The sequence below is a fragment of the Pararge aegeria genome, chromosome 18, assembly GCF_905163445.1.
Source record: "Pararge aegeria chromosome 18, ilParAegt1.1, whole genome shotgun sequence".
Lineage (NCBI taxonomy): Eukaryota > Metazoa > Arthropoda > Insecta > Lepidoptera > Nymphalidae > Pararge > Pararge aegeria.
In genome coordinates, this window is record NC_053197.1 from 4,468,554 (window position 1) to 4,493,246 (window position 24,693).

General features: G+C 34.6%; 1 protein-coding gene across 1 annotated transcript; it reads left to right on the plus strand.

Annotated features, from left to right (window-relative positions):
• The first annotated feature begins 2,528 nt into the window (after positions 1–2,528).
• On the plus strand, positions 2,529–24,693 carry LOC120631499 (connectin-like). The gene is made up of 2 exons (XM_039901113.1): positions 2,529–3,576; positions 24,238–24,693. Exons 1-2 carry the CDS (start codon positions 2,529–2,531, stop codon positions 24,663–24,665), a joined length of 1,476 nt encoding a protein of 491 aa, XP_039757047.1. The 3' UTR covers positions 24,666–24,693.

The following is a 24,693-nucleotide window of genomic DNA, read 5'->3' on the forward strand; positions in this document are numbered from 1 at the left end:
AAATCGTTTATTACCGGAAAACACAAATAAAATGACATTTTCTAAAAATTAATCCTAGCTAGATTGATTTATCGCCCGCGAAACCCCCTGTATACTAAATTTCATAAAAATCGTTGGAGCCGATTCCGAGATTCCAATTACAAGAATTGCTCGTTTAAAGATATAAGATATTCAATTATATTATCATTTCAGAGAAAATTCCATAGCTTGTAATGGCAGTAAGATTATAAAACTCATTTATTATTAGTAACAATTATCTTTGTAACAATTGCATTATACAAGTGTCGAACCCACTTCGGGTTCGAATTCCAGCAAGAGCAATTTGGGAATTTATAATTTCCGAATTTTCATTCTTCAGGTAGAAAACTTCGGCATAAAAATCTAGTTTTAGAGTATCCCTTTAGCGTTCCGGTTTGATAAGGTAAGGGGTATTGGCTTAATAAAGCTACCGTACACCTAAACGGGTTAGCCCGCCTTACAACCGGGCTAGCACGGGCGGGAGATAAAAATGATATCCCCAGATTATATCCCCTGACATGGGGTATATATAACGTCTTCTTCTTCTTCTTAGTCGTGCACTCTTGGCAGAGTGGTCGTGGCTGCTGAGATGAATTTCATGGCGCTAGGCATCATTGGATTGCACGGCTTCCCGCGCGAGTCTTCTCCACTTTTGTCGGTTGGTAGCGTGTCGAAAGCATTCCACCACAGTTGTCTGGGTCAGCGATTTCACCGTATCTGTCCAACGAGTAGGTGTCGCCCTCTAGCCCTTTTTCCTAAAACCTGCCCTTGCACCACCAATCGTTCAATCGACCCCTCATTCCGTGAGATGTGGCCAAAAAACTTGAATATTCGTAACTGCACCGTAGACGAAAGTCGTTCCTTTATATTCAGTTCTTTAAAATGGAATAAATAACGAGCCAACCACTGGAACATAGAATAGAAGAAGGTTACCCGCATTTATTAATACACATATATTAATTGGATATTATTTCCACTTGTGTGCCAGTGCTCTGAGAGTTGATAAAGCTGTGGGATATAATTGTCTCCTGCCCATGCTAGCCGTGCTGATGAGATTACAGCCAATGGTTGACTTGTAGTGAAATAAAAGAAAAAGCAAATAACTATTTGTAATTCATTTCCATCCTATATAGATTTAGCAAAACTGTGCGGACAACTGATGCGCTAAATTGCAGTTTTTTCCAGTTCCGGTGTGGCGCGGTGGCCTGTGTATTTCCAGCGGAACCCGTTGCTGTGTCAAAAGTTTAGGTCGTTACCTACGTTTGCTGTTAGTAAAAACGAGAATCGTTGACATTCTGCAGCGGCTCCATATATAACACTATGCATTTTTCCGCGCTAAAATGTAGTTTTAACAATGCAAATCCCAACTGAACTTTTAATCCGCTTGTGAAACTCCCACTACCAACTTCAGTTCGAAATCCTTTAAGCCGACAGTGAAATATATTAGTTTGTCACGGCATAACGTTAAACAAATTAGCTTTGGGACTTAATTAGGTTAATTTTCCTTGATGAAAGATTATGATGATAAATAAACATATATGGATAAATTCATACGCGCAGTGTATCGCATGATGATAATGAATATTAATAACACCTCATAAATTTTCAATGTGAGTTATGTTTATTTATACTAATTACGTGTAAACTTCACTCAAATAGTAAATATACTTCATTGTGGGATGTAAAATAGCAATAAATAGGCGTTATAACGGTTTGTAACTTAAGTAACCAATATTTTACAGCCATATAAGCTATACGTGTGACCTATTTCCAATGATGTATCCCCTTGCTGCAATGTTCATCGACTTTGCTCTATTTATATATGTTACATCTATCTTCGTGTGGTATGGGTATATTTCCGGACTTTCTTACTTCTGCATAATGTGTTGCCTATCCGCAGAGTTTGACAATTTGTGCAACTGGCATCGAAGTTAGACGTCCTATTAGTAGTCAAAGTTTTGTGTATACTGAATTATTATTTGACTTGTGATATGACTTGTTGTTTTTATAGTGGCATGAATTCAACATAGGCCTTGCGAGTGTATTAATAGAAACGATTTATATAACAGTCTGTTTTGAAAACGATGTGTCGGCCTACTCGGGGCAGTGCGCTCTTATCCCCCGTCCTGTGATCTACATCACCAGGGGCAATTTGGAAATTTATAATTTTTCCTCAACTCTTCGTAACGAACCCCTAATCACTTTTCGTGACGAAGAGTGAGTAGGGGTATGAATTTAATAAAACGGCGTAACTCCTAACAGGTCAGCACGCTATCAGCTTAGACCGCATCATCATACACTCGAATTGGAATTTAAAAAAAAATCTTCAAGGCCACTTGCACTGATCCACTTAGTTTTTGAAACCTGTATTGTCTAAATAATATACAAGTTTTCTCGTAAAAATCCCCTCCATTTACAAAATGTAATATTAACTTAAAAAATATCTAGAACTCCGAAAGCAATTTTTAACGGAAAACTTTTCTCATTGTTTCAGATTAAATCGCAACACCATGGAAGAGATTACAAAGTACATAGTAATCATAGCATCGCTAATGACCGCTAAGCTGACAGTTACGGAGAGCAAAAACGAGACGAAGCCGAAAATTGATAGACGGCACTACCAAATGCCAATCTTTATCAATGTCTGCGACATCGTTGATAGGAGGTCGAAAGTCCATTGCTACTGTGACAATAATAAGCCCAAATTGGCAACTAGAGCCGACTGCTGGATTTTCGGTGGAGGATTAACTGAGGACGACCCGATATGGCCTAGTTTTACATCGCAGTCTGAAATAGAACATCTCATGTTCAACGTTCGGACTGACGACGCGCTAACTTTTGTCCCAGCAAAAGCAATTGTGAGACTTGATAGACTAAAACATCTGTCAATACAATTTGGAACAATCAAAACAATTTATCCATACGCATTCACTAATTCATCAACGATAAGACAGCTTGTTCTTAAATCTAACAAAATCGCAAACCTGGAGAAGCATTCATTCGCACAAATGATGATGCTGTCGAATTTAAGCCTCGACGACAACCAAATATCGGAATTAAAGATGGATGTATTCTTTAACTTGCCAAATCTACATATCTTACATCTATCCAATAACAATGTGAGTCTCATCCACGAAGGATGTTTTAAGCACCTAAACAATCTGATCGAACTCAAATTGGATAACAACTACATATCTGTAATAATACGGGAAATGTTAGCTGGATTGGAAAATCTCTCTCGATTGAACTTGAGAAACAATAAGTTAGAAATGATCGGAAACTTGGCGTTTACTGAACTGTGGGGCTTGAAAGAATTGATGTTAGATAATAATGCCATAGAATTTATATCTGAAAGAGCATTTGGAGGGCTCACGCAGTTAAGAAAGTTGACTCTATCCGGAAATAAATTGACAACATTTTACGAGTACATCCTTGAAGATATAAGAAGTCTGGTTATGTTAGATTTGAGGGATAACCTTCTGACTACGATATCTTACGAAACAATACGACCTGTCGTGGAGAATGATAAGTCACTTTCATCTGTGGTTTACTTAGACGGTAAGTACTAACAATGAATTTTTGATCTTATTGTTACATTCTTAGATCACGCGAGTAGCGGGACTAGGTAGATAGCCCATCTGGTGATAAGTGGAAAATTATCGTCTACAAACGGAGCAGAACTTCGCAGGGCATACAAGGGACCCGTCTTACAACCTGCCACCCTGTCCACTAACCTAAGGCGTAGGTGTTATGCATGACTGTAGATTAGGTAGGTAGGTAGGTTAGGTACTTCCCCGGTCGAGCTCTGTCATAAAAAGCTCTAACACTACTAAGTATCTCTCCATTTTTGATTTAAGATCACGTAGGGATACCCCGAGCTTACGCAGAATGTCCCTGAGCATTTTATTTTGCGAGCTTACTTCGACCTTATCAACTTGTAAGTGTCTGTCATAAGTTTTTTTCTATTTATGTCTTGACCTATTTACGCCATGGTAAGAAATGGGATTAATGTCATAATACCATTTCACTCGGCTTCGCTCCATGAAACTGAGTCTTCTTAGTTAAAGAAGGTTAGAAAAGTTTCTAGCCAAGCAAAAGATAAGTAGGATAACTTAGAATTAGTAGTTAGTCAGTGGATTAGCTTATTTTAATGCTATAAATAAGAAGTGTTTTATATCGAATTTGAAGGTCGTGCATTAGATGAAAACAATTTTATCTATTAAAGATATTATTTTTAGATAGGAGACATTTAAGTTAATGATTAATACCTATTATAAAACGAAAGTGTGTCTATTTGTCATCTATGTTCAGCTCAACCTCTGCGCTGATCTTTATTAAATTGAAACGTGGAGACAGATATGGGATACCAGATAAACTTATTGTTCCGTGGTATTTTCAAAAAAGAGTATATAAACCCGGGTGAAGTCGCTATTAACAGCTAGTATTTATTTTGATTATCGATGAATAAATATTAAGTTTTTACTGCAGGGTAAATAAATATGATGTAAATAAAATAAAACGAGACAAAACATAATTTATAGCAAAATATAAGCGTTATATTCGTCTTGAGCAGTCTTAAAATAATTCCTATTAATAAAGTGAGTTTTTCCATTAGCCTCGTTAAATAGGATTGAAACTTTAGTTTAGATTATTCTAGTTTGTTCTTAATTTAGTTCTGGCTTGGCAGGTCTCCTCGCCTCACTTACTGCGCAAGTTGTATGTGCCGCAACAAAAGCAATTATATAAATCTGGCCAATGCCTATATCAATTATACCAAATTTATTGTGTATTAACATCAAGGCAATTATTGGGAGTACCAAATATTTTAAACAACAGGCTATTAAAATTTAGATGGCATGCCATAAAAAATTAAATTATAATTAAATGTTACAATACAAATCACAATATTAAAAATAATTAAAAATAAAATTCATATATTTTTGCCCCGTGTGGGTATAATATGCACGTCCACCCAGTGCAACGTTTGCGAAATACTGTTGTTGCTAATAATAACTAACTGTTATAACTTTAATTTTACTTTGTATAATAAGAAATCAAGTTAGCTTTACTAAAGCAGGTTATAGTTAGGTTTTATACAAGCGATTTATTTGTAAAAAAACGCTTAAATAATTATGCATGTGCCTAAGATTATTTATGTTTCGTTTTTCGAACATCCGAAAATTTAAAATGTAGAAGAAAACGAGGGAAATGAATGTCGACAAACGACGTATTGAGTAACGGTATTTCGACAGCTACAACAATACTAAGATTGTGGTGACTGTGAAGAGTTGGCGTGGCAAAATATAACATACGCTACCAGAACAATTTAGCGTGAGTGCACGACGCGACGTTTAGGGTGTATAAAACGTCGCACTATTATCCATTCCGTGTCATAACTTCTTTATTAGGGTCGTAATATGCTGCCGTCAGTTCCAGTAATTAGTTTGTGCTATCTTTAGTATTTATTGTTTTGCTGGCTGGCACTCGATCTTTGCAGCTTCTTAATCTTCAAAACAGGAATAGATGATTATTTTGTAAACAAAATATATTTATAATATCTGTATCCGTCAGAGAATAATAACTTCGGGCAATGAGTATATAAACCTCGTTGCTCAATTTTGTATGACTTCTCATTGAATCGTTTGTGTTTTTGAGAAATAAAAACTTACATAGTACTATCTTTAAATTTGTCTGTTCATTTCGAGCATCGATAGGTTTTATCACTATTGTTTGCTTTATATTGTATGTTTTGAAGAGGAGGAGAAAGGAAAACCTTTGTATAAATTAATTCATGTATTTTTAGTACTGTATTTATGTTTAGTGTATTTATTTAGTTTACTACTTACCATGCATTAATAGTTTTTTTTAATACGCTTTTGGTTCAGTGAAGGAGACAATGTTGCGATCATTTTACATTTTATTTTATCCCCCTTTTGTATTTGCATTTTCTTTCCTTTTCGATCATTATTTTTTGATCAACTTATTAAGCAGAAAATATAAATTTAAACAATTACTATTAAAAATAGCAGATAGAAATCCATATTGTATCTTTTAATATTGTTATCATATAGCTTCTATAAACAGAAGTCCATTGTGGAAAGCTGTGTTATGAAAATGCAGATTGCTTTGTCTTTTTGCTTGGCAGTGTTGAAAGCTTGAAAACTTGAAATGAATAGGTGTTAAGGCCACTTTTTTACAGTTTTCAATTTCGCTGCTTGTGAAGTAATTCCAACTTGTACCTACTTTTCGCTTAAAAGTTTTCTATGAAATTCAACACATTTGGTTTGCGGATTTGTATTTCTTTGTTATTTATTTGGTTATATATCTGCTTATATTTAATATGTATAGATATCCAAAGTCATCCATCACACGGTAGAGAGCTGGAAGGCAGAAGCCTTAGGTTAGGGTCTTAGGTGCTTCTAGGCTTCTTAGACCTCTATTCGGCCGTTCGACGTTAATAAGCTACTGATGATGCTGACGAATTCGAAGCATATCATACACACTAGTAACTCAACTACATATATCTAATTTCAAGAATCAAATAGGAAACATAAAAATACAACCTCAATAACAATGTATTGGTATATCAGGAATGATATAGCGCCACTTAGTTCTTCTATACTGCGGCGTAAACTCAATAAGGCTGTCTTCACACCACCATCTATAAAAAGAATGGGCATGTGCTTGCGAACAAAAATCTTTCATTATTCATTAAAAGTCTGTAGATAATGGATCAGATCTCATACAATACCAATATATGTATCCAGCTGTTTTCCATGCACATTTTTTTTCGGTATTAGTGAACATATTCTTTATTTTGCCAAAATCTGTTTTGCCCCTGTGCACTATTTAATAACTCTCAACGGATATTTTTTAGATTTATTTCTTTCAGAAACCTCCTAACTAGTTACCTTTACGGTGGAATGGTAACGACGATTGCCTGATGGGTGAACAGTCCTAGGTAACGATCTAGGACTGTTCACCCATCAAGCAATCGTAAACAGACAAAATTTCACATCTATAACTAAAGAATGGATGCTTTGGGATAAAAAAAAAATAGTTAAAAAACAATCAAAAGCCGTATCCTCTATATGGTAGAGCCTCATATAAACAGAGTTCTTCTAACGTGAAAGAGCCCTAAGGCTTTGATGTACGGAATATATCAACAAGAATACACAAGAGCGTCGTGATACGAGATGTAATCCTTTTATTTCCCCCTTCATACTTCGTTCGTAAATCACGATTCTCACTCTCGCATGAAACCGTATATGTGTTGTATGAAGGGCCAATAAATTTCAGCCCTTCGCTTTCTTATATAAATAGGTTTTTATTTTGAAATTCACGCCTCTTTATTAGATAATAAAGAATGCATTCTTTATGTACCTTAAAGGGCGGGAGTTTGGAAATTGTCCCAATTATTATCTTATAATAATAATCGTTGGAGCATTGTCTTTGATATTATCATCATCATCATCATATCAACCCATTACCGGCCCACTACAGGGCACGGGTCTCCTCCCACAATGAGAAAGGGTTGAGGCCGTAGTCCACCACGCTGGCCCAGTGCGGATTTGTGGACATAAATGAGATCTGTATCGAAAACTTATGCCCATTTTCAATAACGGAATACAATAGTTAGTGGTGCAGTTAAGATCTACATATTTTTTTGTGCAACGCCTATTGACCTGTATCAGCTAATAAATAAAATTGAAAATATCACTTAAGAGTAGATGAAACTTTTATTTTCTATACACATCGCATACATTTTACGTTTTAGGTAATGCCTAGGTTTGGTGAAAAATTAAATAAAAATCTACATTACATTGTACGAGTACAAGTTCTTCGGTAGCTCTTCCACTTTAAATGATATCTTTCTAAGGAAAATTAATTGAAAGATAAATTTAAAGATGTTAAGATAATGACAGTTTTTAGCCAATACATATTTGAAAATTTAATAAATGTTTACAAAATATATCTAAATTTAAGAGAAAATGTGACTGCAATAATTTGAACATTAGAAGCAATAATAAACATGCAGTGCTATATACTAGACTACATAAAATAAGTAATTCATTTAAAGGAAATTGTATACAATTTTACAGTAAACTACCCGTTGATATCTTGGAGATGTCTCTGAAAAGTTCAAAGTTTGTATTAAACGTAAGCTTAGAGAAAAGTCCTATTATAGTATTAAGGACTACGTCAATGATAAAAATGCTTGGGTGTAAATTATTGCTCTAACCAGGTTGCTTCTTTAATAGTTTTAAAAGGCAATGTGAGATGTTGATAGCAAAAAAAAAAACTACCGGCTGAGTTGGTTGTGGGCTTCTTCTTAGACCAGGGCGCGTTTGAAACCCTCGTAGCTTTATTTTTAAGTTGACGAATTTGGTTATCGCCATCAACTCACTCCTATGTCCTATTTTACATGTAATGTACGCATTTTACGGTATTGTACCTCATGTGGCTGTTATTACACCGACAACCAAGCCCTTCAGACCGGAACATAGCATTGCAACCTTTTTTTTGTTACGTCAATACACACATCGCCATCTAGCCCCAAAGTAAGCGTATAACTTGTGTTATGGGTACTACGATGACTGATGAATATTTTTATGAATATAATACACATATAAACTTATAATACACATGTTCATTTTCCAGTTGTGGGAATCGAACCCACCGCCAACCGGCTGTCTAACAATGCACAATGATGCATCATTAGCGGCAGAAATAAACATGACGGTAGTACTACGCCAAAATAATGTACGATGTTACTCTTTAAAAATGGTGAAAAAGTCTGCGAATATTTGTACCTATCTATTAAGGTTGTTTCGTACGCGGACAAAGTCGCAGGGGACCGCCAGTTAAGTATATAGTATGAGGTTCCTCATACATATTAGTCTGAGGTAAATTACGCACATGTTTTGTACTAAAGAAGGCTTAAACTGTTCCTCCATTTATAAATTGTAATCCTCTACGGCCCAAGGATACAAGCGTCGTGCAAACTAATATTTATGGTCACGAAGGACCGCCTTGAGCTAGATTAACTAATTAGGTTACAGTCTACAGATTTGTTGGTTCCTTTCAAACATGTTTAGTTAAAATAACTTTACATTATTTTATGAGTGAAGATTTTATGGCCTAGTTTATCATCGGCGGCGACTCTTTTGTGGACAAATCTTCAAACTAAATTGTTAGTGCGAAACGTAGGTAGTGCTATTCTTTTCACTGCGTTCCTGGTAGAAAAGGACAGCATCAAAACATCCAATTAATGATTATAACAGCTTAAAGCATAGAAAATTAATTTAGATTACTTTAGAGCGTTGTCAAAACCTAATAACACTATTATTAGCCTATTATATATCCTGCTGGACACAAAACCTCGTTTCCTTATTTCTTTAAGGGATATGATGATCTAAAGTACAGAATTAAGAACATATATTAATTCGGTTTTCTAAAGTTGTCTACGATAATCGACAGGTCAGATCGCAGCTATCTTGTAATCTAACTACACGTTTGTGTTTTATGTATTTGTTAACACAAATACATCAAACACAAACGTTTAGTATGCGAAAAACTACATACCGATACATAAACTATGTGTGTATTTTAATACTTTGCACCACCAGCAGGTTATCCTCCTGTTCTTTTTTCTTAATTCAAAGGTTGCCTGGCAGGTTCGTTATTAGGCGATAAGGCCGCCTACTTCTACTTCATTCTTCAAGTTTCTGTTTTTATTTTATGTTTGTATATGTTAATGTTGTAGTATACTAAAAAATATACATAATTCTTATTATTATTATTATTATTATCAAATAAAAAAAGAAAAACGAACAAGTACCAACGCAATTAAAAAAATATTAATAATCAAAAACAAGACTGCCGAAGACTGTGCGAATTTGAACTCTCAGCATCAGGTACAGCTTGAAACAATTATTTTTAAATAAGATACCCAGTTGTTGTTCACGGTTATTCCCTGGAGGATTAGGCCTCTTCCGGCATTTAAAAGTTATGGTGGAATAAAACCTCTCACTAATACATTAATTTATGTTTGCAGTTAAGAACTACACGAAGTTAGAAAACAATGCTATATCTAAATAAATACTTAACTGTTACCTTGGCCTTGTTAGTTAAACACATAAAATATAAACTTTGAGTAAAATAAGGAAAATACCTTTGCCGGAGTTTTGCAAATAAATTGTTCAACGCGTAATTCAATTAATCAGATGCCCGGGACAATGGCGGGGCGATTTCAAAGATTCAATTTGGAAATTTAAATGAAACAATATAACTCAAGTAGTTTTAAAAATACCTGTGTCATTAATAAAGCTGTTTTTTCTTTAAGCTATAATAATAATAATATAAATATTCATTAATTCATTTTATATTCTATTTAAATTTCATTAATATCACTTTCATATTATAGAATGTCGCAATAGTCAGAAAATTTACTAATAATTTATCTATTTCAAAAGTAATATATAAACAAGTATTTTTAGAGATTTTCAAAAAACTTTACAATTTTAATTTTTTAGAACTATCCTAATTGATTATGATATTTGCCACTAGATGGCGTATAAGTCAAGAAGCGTGGGGTATATGACATATACTTACGACCAATCCAAATTCAGACGTCTGACGTAAGCGTTACTTCTGTCAGAAAAAAAACTGAGTTACTCCCTAGTCGCGCCCAAAGAAGTTTTACTTCAAAAAATATGAGGTATAAAAGGAACCTGCCGGTACAATAGCCTTAATATTTTTGATGACGACTTTCATCAAAGAGTTATTACAACAATATTATATCTCCGTAGGTGGGATAATGTTTAATAATAGACAATTTATGAAGAATTTATTTTCTCTTCTCGCCCTTATCTCACGTTTTGTGGGTTCAGCACAATATAACATCTCCAAAGTGGGAGGTAGATTTGTTGTTTTGGTTTAAGTATCGTTCTTCTAACATCAACACTTTTTGTTAACAAGACTTTGTCTTTTTTTTGTTTTTTATTCCATAAATATTGTTTTGTCATTTGTTTGACATCATTACCCCAGTGTCATTGTCACAACTAAGCTAAATTTAACGACACCTACTTTTTCAGACTTCAACAACATTTCGAATTGACTGTAACTTCAATATTATAGGAAATACATAGACCTAGAAAACATTACAATATCTTCAAAGGTCGTAAAAAATTCAATGTCATCATATCCTTGCCAATATTAAAAATACGCACGTATGTTTGTTTGTTGATATTTCCTTCGATCATCCAGCAACGAAGCAATAGATTTTTCATTTTTGGCATATGTATAATTTATGGTCCAAAGGGTAACAAAGGTACACAAAGGCTTTTCCGGTATACAAATACCGGAAAAGTACCTAAAAGGCAATTCTGTTATTGCTCCTTCATAGTGAATTGTTTTCGATTAAATTAAGTATCTCTTGAAGTCTTTGAATAATACACAGTCTATTTTTATACACATACGTGGGATAAAAATAATCCTGAAAAACGTATCACTTTACTTATTATAGACGTGGGTGTGAGTTTTTTGTTTTTCGTTAGCATAATTCGAGTATTTCTTAAAGAGTACAAATCGTAAAGTTGACCGATTCAGACTTGGTTCACTTGACCATCGGTGTAAATTTTTGACGTTTAACCATCGATATAAACGATATGGATATGGCGCTGCGGACGCTAACCACGAGCATCAGTACGACGACTGTGATATTTTGTTTGTGCAATTTCCCCAACATAATTTCATCATTATGAACCCATTACCGGCCCACTACAGGGAACGGGTCTTCGATTGGGAAGGGTTTAGGCCGTAGTCCACACCACGCTGGCCAAGTGCGGATTGGTAGACTTCACAAACCTTTGAATTTTTTTATATTTATTAAATTAAAGACGCACATAACTCTGAAAAGTTAACGGCATGTTAGCTGGGGATAAAAAAAGACAAAAGGGATGCCGAAGTCCTGCTCACAGAGCTATCACCACTTACCAAAGACAATCATAGACTGATTGTATTAATGCGTATGGAAACGGTCACTAGAAAAACAAATTGGCACTGACTTATTGGTGCGAAAACGCTAAAGAGGCACCAGGCGGGTGCAGATAACTTTGTATTGCCGACTTGACATTACGATTTAAGTGGATACATTATGCAATCACTAACCCGTCAGTAGCTACTCATATGGAAAGGTTAGGCCGGATATCTTATGTTGGTATCACCGTTCTACAAAAGTACAACGTAGTTAATTTGTGATCGGAAATTTTAAAAAAAAATTCTTTTTAATTTTTTTAGAAACTACGCGATTTAGTGCAAAATATATTTTTTTGGCAGACAATAGAACTTTTTACACTATCATGTCATCTAGAAGTGAAAAATATAGTACAATACATAGCCATCCCAATTCCAAAAGAACGGTCTTAATCATTATATTTTTCAGTACAAAGTGTTTATACATTGTGTATACTCGTAAAATAATACCTTTACGATACAATGCATGCCTTTTAACGCGATAAAACCATGACGTAAGCCCGTGAATACGTCCCCAAGGGCGCATCAAACCATTAATATGTTCATGTTTCATATTTATATCTCCCGCATACCGTGTTATTACACATTTGCGAAAACTTTAACGGCTATACATATATATATAAAGAACTTTGTTTTAGGCCAAAGTCAAGACTTGTTTCATTCAAGTGAGCGTTTTAACAGACATTATTTATTATTGTTTTTTTTCAAAATATTTAAATATTTTTAGCATTGTGTTGTTAGTAGTTAGTAGGCCATATATTAATCCAGACTTATTTGAAGTGCCTAATAGTAAATCGCGTAAGTTATTTTGTGAACAAACTAAGCGCACAAGTTAAAAGAAAAACCAACAGTCTTTAAGATTAGATTGAAATTTGTATTTTTCTAAACCTATTGTTAGCCTATTTATGCGGATAAATAAATAATTTCTTATTAGCATACTTTTATTAGCTTGGTTTTCACCCTTCTAAACGTTGAATTGATGTAAAATTTTGCACACTTTCTTATCAAGGACCCGTGAAAATCCGATAAGTACAAAAAAAATAATACTTTTTAGTTCGTTTATCTACAAAGTTTTTAATTTTTTTAACTACTTTTCTTATCATTAAGTAATTTTGTAAAAAAAATCTTATAAAAAAGTGTGCTGGCTTGTCAATGATGATAGCAAAAGCGACAGGACTCAAACCCGCATTTTTCTGGCTATCTCGGGCCTAATGCTTTGACCAATTTATCCACGGTTCACATAATAGTGCCGAATTTTTGACATGTTACTTTTTTCCAATAGTATTAGTTGCGGTGATATTTAACAGATATTGTAGTGAACTTTATTTTTATAAATCTACTTTCAAAATAGATCTTATTTCAGCTATTACTGTCTATGGACTAATTTAACATTGGCCAAGACGGCAGCGAATTATTGGCGCAATAACGAGTAAAGGCGGGCACACGTTTTTAATCGCTTTTTGCTGAACATTAGTAAACAATTTAAGTTTATCAATCTCATTCATCGAACCACTAAAGAGTCAAATGCAAATGTAAATCCTGACAAATTCTGAAAAAAAGAAAACTATCGATGTCAACATATTTTGAATATAATATGTTTTGTGTCGTTAATAAAAAATAGCTTTTGAATAGCACACGTCTCAAATATGTTTCCTCGATGGTAGTAGTAGCACAGAGAGTGCTGCGGCCCGTTCTCCGTTATGATCCCTTAGTCACCCCCTCGTAGACACCCGAGGGAAGAGGGAGGCTGGTGACAACTGTATATCGAGCTTCCACATTGCACAGATGTTCAATATATATAAATTATAATATATTAATTACGTGACATCGATTTTTTTTACTATAAGTTAGCCCTTGACTGCAATATTACCCGGTTTAAGAGATTATTCAGTTGGAGAACACTAGGCGGCACTTCTTTGTCGGTATGGTACTATCCATTCCCGTATTGCCCTTATCGCCCTTATCGTTAAAGTCTAAAAGTAAGACCTATTTATGTAGCTACACAGTTTAAGTTATATTTGAATGTGCCCTTTGTATTCAAATTAATTAATTATTCCAACTTTATGAAATAGGATCACGACTTAATCTGCGTACAAACATTTATTATTAAATAAAATCCATTCTTCGTTCATTTATTTAGTAAACATAATTCTACTATTTACGTTATAACCCAACATAAAAGAAGCGGGGATATAGGTAATCTTTCAAACAGAAAGGCACAGAAGTAGACGTGCTGGGAAGTCGTACAACATCATTAGCTCTATAATTTACAATAGGATCAATAATATATAATAATGAATAATTATTATATAATTATACAATATTATACAAGCACAATTAAACATTCAATCATCGAGTCAACAATTTAAGGAGAGACCTGTCGCCTGTAATACAGTTTTTTATCTAAATCAAGGATAGTAGATTTTAAATTGCACCTTTACATGCATTTATTACATACTCACCAATAAAGGATATGAAGTACGCATTTGGTTATTTACTTTACTTGTACACCTATGATAAATATAAAATATATTAATTTTTGCCCTTCCCCTCGGTCCCTCAAGCGGTGTGAACGTGTCCAAGATAATTTTATTTTTGCGTAAATTAATAAATAAAAAGAAGAAAACCAAAAACGCGAAGACTAAATTGTAGTGAAAAAATAGGAGTACATAAGATTAAAGGAAGTAACCGTGCAAACGTTGTCTACGCCGCATCAGTGTGTGCAAGTAAGTGACAACTCACAACCACAAGACGTTATAGACATAATTATTGCAACACATATGCACCGCTTACGATAACTCTGCGGCTGGCTGCTCCCCTGGTACAACTGTTCGCATGAATAGGTTGTTTTTCGCGCCGTCTCTCTCGTAGGAACGACTCGCGTGAGCGTGATCTCCACGGCGCACGCGGCGAGTACTAAATACAAAACTACCCACTTGTCATCTATTTACACTACTAAGTCTTGCTGTGCGAAATGGATCCCTCTCAGCTGCAACATAAAATTCATTTTGCTTCTGATTCTGAAATTTCGAAGAAACCATCAACATCTGAAACTACTCAAACCCGTTCCAAACGTACTAAACGTTTGAGCGATGACCAGCCCGGTGATGTTTTTAGCCTATTCCAAACCGAAATGAGGGAAATGTTAGGTTCTTTTATGGACAAACAAAACTCACGCTTGGACTCGCTAGAAAAGCATATCACAGAAATCAAACGGCAAAATGAATGCATCAAATCAACTAATAAGGAAATTGAGAAATCCTTAGGGTATATATCGGACCAAGTCTCAGATTTACAGACCAAAATAAAGTTTTTAGAAGAGGATCGAGAAAAGCTGATGGAGTCGTGTAATTTCCTCCAAAACAAAATTGAGATAATCGAGCGCAACGCAATTAAAAGCCAAATTGAAGTAAGATGTGTCCCTAAGCGTATCACGGAAACGAAACGGGACTTATTTTCCCTGATCCAGAAACTATCCAGTCACCTTAACGTCGAACTAAATGTATGCGATCTAAGGGATGTGCAACGTATACCAAACAAGCGAGATCAATTAAATTCAACTCTCATAGTCGAATTTTCAAATACAATTATAAAATCGGAGTTCCTCAGTGCAATAAAAAATTATAGAAAGAATAAAATGGGTCCCGCACTTAATACTATCCATCTTGGCCTTCTTGGGAATAATAAACCGATTTATGTGTCGGACAGCCTTACAAGCAAAACTAGAAAATTATTCTACCTATCCAGGGAGGCCGCTAAGTCGAAAGGTTATGAGTTCTGTTGGACTGCGAACGACAAGGTTTACATGAGAAAAAAAGAAGGTCAACCCTATATTCTTATCCAGTCTGAAGAGCAGTTGGCTAAACTAGAGAGTGCCCCGACGTCTGTGTCCGTACCACTAAACTTGCAGAATAATATGTGACTAATGGGTGTTAATTATACTATACTGCAAACCATGTATCTGTGTTTTACGTTCAATTTAAGAAAGATGACTGGGACGAAATGTTATCGTCCCTTTGGTAATATATTATTTGGGGAAAATATAGTTATTTTTAAGATAAATCGTATTATTACTACAGTAGTGAAATATCCATGCATTTTTTTTCTGTTAAACATTTTGAATAAAGACTTAATACTAAGTCGATATAACGTGATATGTAGGGTTAAATTGTTCAAAATATGTATTAATAACTTTATATTGTATATTGAAATCATCCAAACTCGTTTCATATTAACTAACTACACAGCAGCTATACTTACACTACCTCCATACCTTACTCACCATTATTTGTACATCCGCGCAAAGTCTAATATCGTGTGGCACATCCGTTACGTATATAAACATTGTTTATTTAAAAGTTGTAGTAACTATATATTTTGTTCCTTTTTTTCTGGTAATTTGCCATTTTACCAATTAAAATGATTAATACAGCTGTAATAAATGATTTGGATACTAATGTATCCGCATCGACTAGTACATATGTCAATGAGCCCCAGCTATGTATTAGATACCTAGGGGATATTAGACATCAAATTACAGTTCTATCACAAAATATAAGAAGTGTACGTAAAAACCTAGATTACCTAACTGTGTTCATACAAAAATTAAACTTCTTACCGGATTTAATAATTCTGACTGAATGTTGGTTGTTGGATGGAAATACTGCATTTAATCTTACAAATTATGAGCAACGAAACTCTACACAATATCTCAACAAAAGTGATGGAATTGTCATTTATTTTAGACAAGGCCTCAAAATTAATATATCTGAGCCATCGTTTTTAGATGCAAACTGCCTAATAGTAGAGTTAGAGAAGGCTGTAACCGTAATATGTATCTATAGGTCACCGTCCTTCAAAAACATTGATAATTTTCTTACTTCACTGGAGCAGTTATTAAAAAACATTAAAGGGCAAAGTTGCTTCATTGTAGGCGATATTAATATAGATATTAAAAATGACACAAATGATACGAAATCAGATGAATACTTAAATCTTACAGCCCAGTATGGCTTTATCCCTGGTCATCAACTTCCAACTCGGGGCCTAAACTGCTTGGACCACGTTCTTGTGAAATCACGAACAACAACTTCAGTAGTAGTCTGCAGATCAGATATAAGTGATCACGATTCTGTTATTTTTTCAATTAATAATAATAAGCAAATTACTTTACCTAGACCCATCCACTTAAAAAAGGTTAATTATGTGCAAGTAACAAAAGATCTTCAGCTTACAGACTGGTCAAAATTGTATGAAAAAACTAACGCTAATAAAGCCACTGATGAGTTTATCAATATTATAAACACTATTGTGTCTAAAAATACAGAGCTGCGTACTATCCGTCATTCGCAATGTATACTTAAGCCATGGATGACTGCAAGCCTGATTAGATGTGCGGAGAAACGTGATCGTCTCCATATGTCAGTACGTAAAAATCCGAACGACCAAACTCTTTTAATTGACTATAAAAAATACAGAAATACCTCCAATAATATCTTACAAAATCTTAAGGACGAATACGATAGAAAAAGACTATCAGAGAATAAAGACGATCTGAGAAAGAAGTGGGATGTTCTTAAAGATATTTGTCATCTTAATTCTAAAAATAACAAAAAATGTAACAAACTTATAACTGAAAATACTCCACAACCGACACACGTACTTAACGAGGCAAATAACTATTTTTCCACCATAGGCGAAAAGCTTGCAAGAACAATTCTGGATGAGGTAGGGAAAACTGAAGCTGAACTAGCAAAAAATATCTCAGCACAGAGTGTCAAAAACAATAGCCAGTATTCTTTCTTTTCACACCGACTGATGAACTAGAAATCCTGAAGATCATTAGCAACCTTAAAACTAGATCTGCTGCTGGCATAGATACTATCACAAACGAACTTTTAAAGACATGTAAACTTGTTTTAGCTAGTCCTATTACATTCATTTGTAATCTTAGCCTATCTTCGGGGGTAGTACCAGATACGTTTAAAATAGCAAATGTGTGTCCTATCCCAAAGGATGGAGATCCTACAGATGTGTCAAACTACAGGCCGATATCTTTACTTTCTTGCATATCCAAAATAGTTGAAAGGGTTGTTAATAAAAGGCTGTTGGATTACTTGGAATCCAGAAATCTTCTTTCAGAAAATCAGTACGGTTTTAGAGCGATTCGTTCTACTGAAGACGCGGTCACTGAACTAACTAATTTTGTTTCTGCGAAGTTGGATCAGGGAAATAGATGTATTGGTGTCTTCCTTGATTTAGCCAAGGCTTTTGACACTCTGTCTAGGAAAATCCTGATCAAGAAATTAGAAGCATTGGGAATACGTGGTACTCCACTGCAATGGTTCCAGTCGTATTTAACGGACCGCAAACAAAAAGTTACGGTTGATAACCTATCCAGTAAAATAGCAGAAGTCAATTTCGGTGTGCCTCAAGGCAGCGTATTGGGCCCAACCCTATTTTTAGTCTACATAAATGACCTATGCTCCCTCAACGTCAGGCAGGCAAAATTTTTCACCTTCGCGGATGACACGGCCGTAGTCTTTTATGGAAATAGCTGGGGCTCAGCGGAGCGGTTATGTCAACAGGGTTTGCAAGAGGTTTTTGCGTGGCTCAGAAATAACTTGCTTACCGTTAACACAAGCAAAACAAAAATTATCTGTTTTAAAATATCGAGTAGAACTGATCCCATAGATACATTAAAAATTAAATTCCATACATGTACTGACTACAAAAATGAGAGCTGCAAATGTCCCATGCTCGAACAGGTAAGTATTTTAAAATACCTCGGTGTTGTAATAGATGAAGGGTTGCGATGGGACAAACAAATTGAAGCACTAAGTGGTAGGCTGCGAAAATTTATGTTTATATTCGGAAGACTTAAAAATGTGGCTAATGCAGAAATAATAAAGCTTGTCTATGAATCACTCTGCCAATCACTACTGAACTACTGCCTACCAGCGTGGGGTGCAGCTGGTAAAACCTACTTACTCAAACTTGAACGTACTCAAAGAGCCGTCTTAAAAACTGCGTACAAAAAACCTTTTCGGTATCCTACTGACAGCCTTTATTCAGAGTGTGGGTTCTTGCGTGTTAGACAGTTATATATAAAATCCGTTATACTTCGATTTCATAAGTCCGCAGTCTTAACAGTTATAACGCGCTCACGCCTTCAACGGTGGAAGTTTCCTTTTTTGAGAACGAAGTTTGGACGTAGATTTTACCTGTTTGCTGGACCATTCCTCTATACGAAGGTTAACAGAATACTAAAAATTGTAAAAATGTCACGATATAAATGTAAAAAGACACTTGATAAATAGTTAATTGAATCAAACTACGGAGAAACAGAAAAAATGCTCACAATATTAGAATAAATATAACATACAATAAACACACAGAGAGACACACGCATGCACACGCATGCACACGCATGCACACGCATGCACACAGTCATACACACAATCATACACACGCACACACATTGCACACATTAAAGAACAATTTTTTTGTCATTATTGCTCCAATTGCTTTTTTTGTATGTTTTTGATTTTTTATTTTTATTTTATTATTAAGTTACCTTTATTGTATTCAACCTGGAAGGAAGTGATTTCCACGACACAGGGAATCCTAGTGTGGAAATCACGGACTTTATCTGTATTCTTTGGATTACTTTTTATGTGTTTGTTTGAAATAAATAAATAAATTAAAATTAAAATTAAATTAATATATTAATAAATAAATTATTATTAGTATCAATGTTATATAGATATAAAAGTAAAAAGTCGCTACTTGATTAAATACCGAGAACTTCCTCAGTCCAAAACAAAAGTTCCGATACATTGGAGACAAATATGAAATACATACGATATAAATTATTTAAACAAACATGCTTACATAAATTCGCAAACAGCCCGACGTCGAAACAGGGTACAGCAAATATTTGTCCGTCGTAAGACGTAATAGATTTCTCTACAATATGCAATATTTCAATGTCAACTCGATTCAACATTGTTGTGCTTCAAGGCAACTGAACGGGTGCGGACAAATAGGAAGCTATTCGCTCTTCAAGTGAGACGTTATGCGTTCCATTTCAGGTGGAGTTAGCTTGGGAAATGAGCTTTTTATAGCTTGGGCTGATGTGTGTGGTACTCATTATTTAACACGAGCTGTTACCCACGGTCTTCTTCAATTTTTATTTCTGTTTTTTGTTTTCCTGGTATAATAAGTAGCCTATGATAGATTCTATTTTCGTCCTGCAGAAAAACGCTGTTCGTGCGATATATAAAATGGGCCCAAGAGAGTCATTAAGGAATAAATTTAAAGAAGTTAAAATAATGACGGTGCATAGTCAGTACATATATGAAAATTTAATTTATGTCCATAAACATATATCAAAATTTAAAAAGAAAATGCACTGTAACAATATAAATATTAGAAGCAAAAATAAGCTCGTTGTGCAGCTTACTAGGCTACACAAAATTGCAAATTCATTCAAAGGCAATTCATTGTATATTATTTTATAAATGAAATCCAAATGAAATCTTTGAGATGTCTCTCAATAAGTTCAAAGTTTATATAAAACGTAAGCTTACAGAAAAATCCTATTATAATATTAAGGATTACTTAAACGATAAAAAAGCTTGGGTGTGAATTGCTCTAGCTTCATCGCTTAATATAAATTTACTGGAAGATGGTGATAACAAAAAAAAACTCCCGGCTTAGTTTGTTGTGGGCTCTTCTTAGACCAGGGCGCGTTTGGAACCCTCGTAGCTTTAGATTTAAGTTGGCGAACGAAGTTATCATCCCCTTACAATTATGTAAACAAATATGTATGAATGCTTCATATGTGCCTGTGATAGGCCTACATGAATAAAGAAATTTTGAATTTGATACCCTCGGTCATTTCAACTAACTCTACGCCAAAAATCAAGTTGTAAGTTGACGGCCGATTGGCGCAGTGGGCAGCAACCCTGCTTTCTGAGTCCAAGGCCATAGGTTCGATTCCCACAACTGGAAAAATTAGTGTGATGAACATGAATGTTTTTCAGTGTCTGGGTGTTTATATGTATATTATAAGTATTTACGTATATCTATATATATAAAAGAAAGTTGTGTTAGTTACACCATCTATAACTCAGGAACGGCTGGACCATTTTTTATGATATTTAATTTTTTGGATTCCTCTTAGACCGGAATAGGATAATAAGTATTAAAATATAACATTCATAAAAAAAAAAATGATACGCGGTATGAAGTTCGCTGGGACAGCTAGTTATTTATAAAAATATTCATCAGTTATCTTAGTACTCATAACACAAGCTACGCTTACTTTCGGGCTAGATGCCTATGTGTGTTTTATATATTTACTATTTATTTAAGTTTATTGGTTGCCAAGTTAGGGCGTAAAGAAAGGACAAACAAACACACTTTTTTTTTAAAATATTAGTAAGGATTATACTAGTAGCTACTTCGTTCCCATGAATATTTTGATGGTCTGCAATATTTTCTAGCGCATGATATTCGACTATGCAATAAAACAACTCTCAGGTTTCGTCACGATGTTTTCCTTCACCGTTAAATATCAGGTAGGTAGGCTGGCATTGATAATTTATGTCAGAACAATTTATCGTTTCAAACTTTCATGAAACAACAGTATATAATACTATTTAATATTAACTTGTCTTGTAACTTATGTATGATTTATAGCAAATTATAGCTATTAGTAAGTTGCAAGATAAACAAAACCTACGCAACACTATTGTTAATCTTAATATATATAAAACTCCAATCACGATGTTTGTCCGCGATGGACTCCTAAACTACTTAAGCGATTGTAAATTAAATTGGCACACCGTGAGCAGTCTGGTCCAACTTAAGAGATAGGATAGCTTAGATCTTTAAATATAGTCGCACTTTTATTTTATTGCAAATTTATTGTTATATATCTGTCTATAATTAATTGACAGTCGAATGTTATATATACTACTATACTCATTTAAGGCTTAGCGATTCTGAATACTTTAAAAACAAAATCAAACGCAGACGAAGTCACGGGCAACAGCTAGTTGTTTATAAATCGCTACATGCACATACATGAGACATGACGCCCCGCCGGGACATTGCAATAAAATTTGTCGAAATAATTTTTATTTTTTACTTAATTTAAATTTATTGGCCAAATTAAAATTTATTATTACAATTGATTTAAATATTAAAATATGTCAACTTAGAACTAAAGGAAAAATTTGAAAAATAAAATCAAAATATTAGGATTTGTCAACTTGAACATAAGAATAATTTCGATTTTAAATAATAATAGAATAATTATAGAATTAGAATTTAATGTCACACTTACTATGTCACTTATTATCCCTTAGATGTCTTGGAAAGCCATATCAAATACAAGTAGAAAGAGTTGAAGTGTCTGCCTACGATTTCAAAGTAAAAGAAAATCCTAAAGAAATTCATATTAAAATCCTTTGAGCGATGACAAATGCAAACAAAATTTTAGTTTATATTTAGTCTCTCTCTGTTTGATCGGGCTAATCAGCCGAACTGCTGAACCAATCTTGATGGAAAGAAAGTGTTGGTTATTTTTTTTACAGAAATCTGCATTAACTCCTAAACCCCCATTTTATCTTTGTAAAACGGGGGTTACGAGATTTGGTAAGTCCTGTTTTAGGCGCAAGAGACTGCGCCTACCAACCATCATAACACCACCATAATGATAGTCATATAAATCTTGTTATATATATAGGTGACGCTGTTCAAGTGAATAATAGTTAAAACTATTTTAGGTACAATCTGCAGGTTATCTCATATGAAATATCTACTCGTTTAAAAGAAATTTTGTAAGCAAAACTTACAGAATAGTGAATATTAAATTCAATTTATAAAAGTTCATAATATAACCTGCACTATCTTCCGTTTCTGTAACTATGCACGGCAGGCCAGTACTTCAAAATAGGATTCTCCGGGCACAAGGCGCATACTTTAAGGATTAAGTTCTTAGAATCGCTGATACGGGCTCAAAACGCAGCAACCCGAGACCTTATAACGGCGAAGTAGTCAAGAACTCTAGCATCCGCAAACATGCTTGACGCACTTATCTGAGCAGTGTCATCATAAAGCGGTATGCGTTATAATACTACTTATGATGCTGCTACGTACACGTGTAGGTCACCACTCAAATCTTCATTCAAAATATGCCCCAAGTACATGAATTGGCCCACCCTTTCTATGGGAATACCATCTAAAAATACCATGAAGGTTCGTATGAGAAAACTGTATATATTACAAATTGTACGCGAACGAATCGCTTTTATACAATATTTATCTAACCTAAGGTCATGAGTTTATCATAAAACTTGCAATATTTCAATATCGTGCTAGAATGATGAAAAATTCTTAGCACGCGATGCCGCACGAGCGATTTGATGATAAAAGTGATTTTTCTTTGCTGTGACCAAGAGACGCATCCGTTTGCAGGTGCCACCTACATACTCTCGTAGATAATTTTATACCGTTCTACATCGTTCCTTGAATGCAAATTGACCGTTTTACACTGATGTCCACGATATATTTTCTTTATAGTCTGACGTATATTTTCCAGGTCTCCGAACGAACTTAATGTCAAATACATTAACCCCTCTTAGCTATTATTACTCTGCTAATGGTAGTTTCGAACTGTGAGCCGCATTTAGTAGAAAATAACTGTCTCAATCCATTTTATATATTATTCGCAACGTGGTTATTAAGCAAATGATGTAGGCGCTTAACGCATATAATTATACCTTGGGGAGTAGGTGAGACACTTTTTTCTTTGTTTGATAATGGCTCTTCCAAGTAACTTTAGACAATAATGGGTCCTTTAGGTGTAATGGATGCTGGAATATATGGAAAGTAGAAAAGTGCATTCTCGGCAGGAGTCGCAAAAAATGCGCATAAAATTTTAATTGGCCGCATTAGAATTAATGAACGCCAAGATCCTCCGCTAGATTAGAAAAAACTATTTGAATTTCAAAGGAGCAATCTCAATGCCCGTGATGCATATTAAGTTTCCAGGGATTTTAAGGTTAATGACACTACTTCGTTTATTGCAGTGAGAAGGAAGCAGTATAAGGAATCCCGACTTATTTGCAATTAGTCTGAATGCTAAATCTAATATATACTCTTTTGTTTCAGGTAACCCACTCAGCTGTAATTGCCGTCTATCGTGGATTTACGTGCTTCGGAACGAGACTCAAGACAATACAATGAAACACGCCCTCGAAAAAATATCATGTGTTCCGGAACCTACAAATGAAAGGCGAGTGAGTGAACCTAATACGAATGAAGAAGACGACAACAGTAATATTTTGGCCGATGACAATTATGAATACTACGACAAAGGCGATGAATACAATGATAAAGAAAAGAATAATGAAGCTAAGGCTGTTAAACTGACAGATATTCCATTAGAAGAACTTCCTTGCCCAAAGGAGTTAATGCAATCAATAGAAGAAACTTATGGGCATCCGGTCCAAAACGAAATTAGATTAAAAGGCGTTTCAAAAGGTGGAAAAGATTTGCCCAGTTTTATCTTTATTGTTACCTTACTAGTGGTATTTTAACTCTTAAAATGTTTAAGCAAAAAACATG

Excerpts from the sequence above, each read along its gene's own strand:
- LOC120631499 (XM_039901113.1), top strand. The coding sequence starts at position 2,529 with ATGGAAGAGATTACAAAGTACATAGTAATCATAGCATCGCTAATGACC. Across the intron at positions 3,577-24,237 it reads ATCTGTGGTTTACTTAGACG|GTAACCCACTCAGCTGTAAT; the intron begins GTAAGTACTAAC and ends CTTTTGTTTCAG.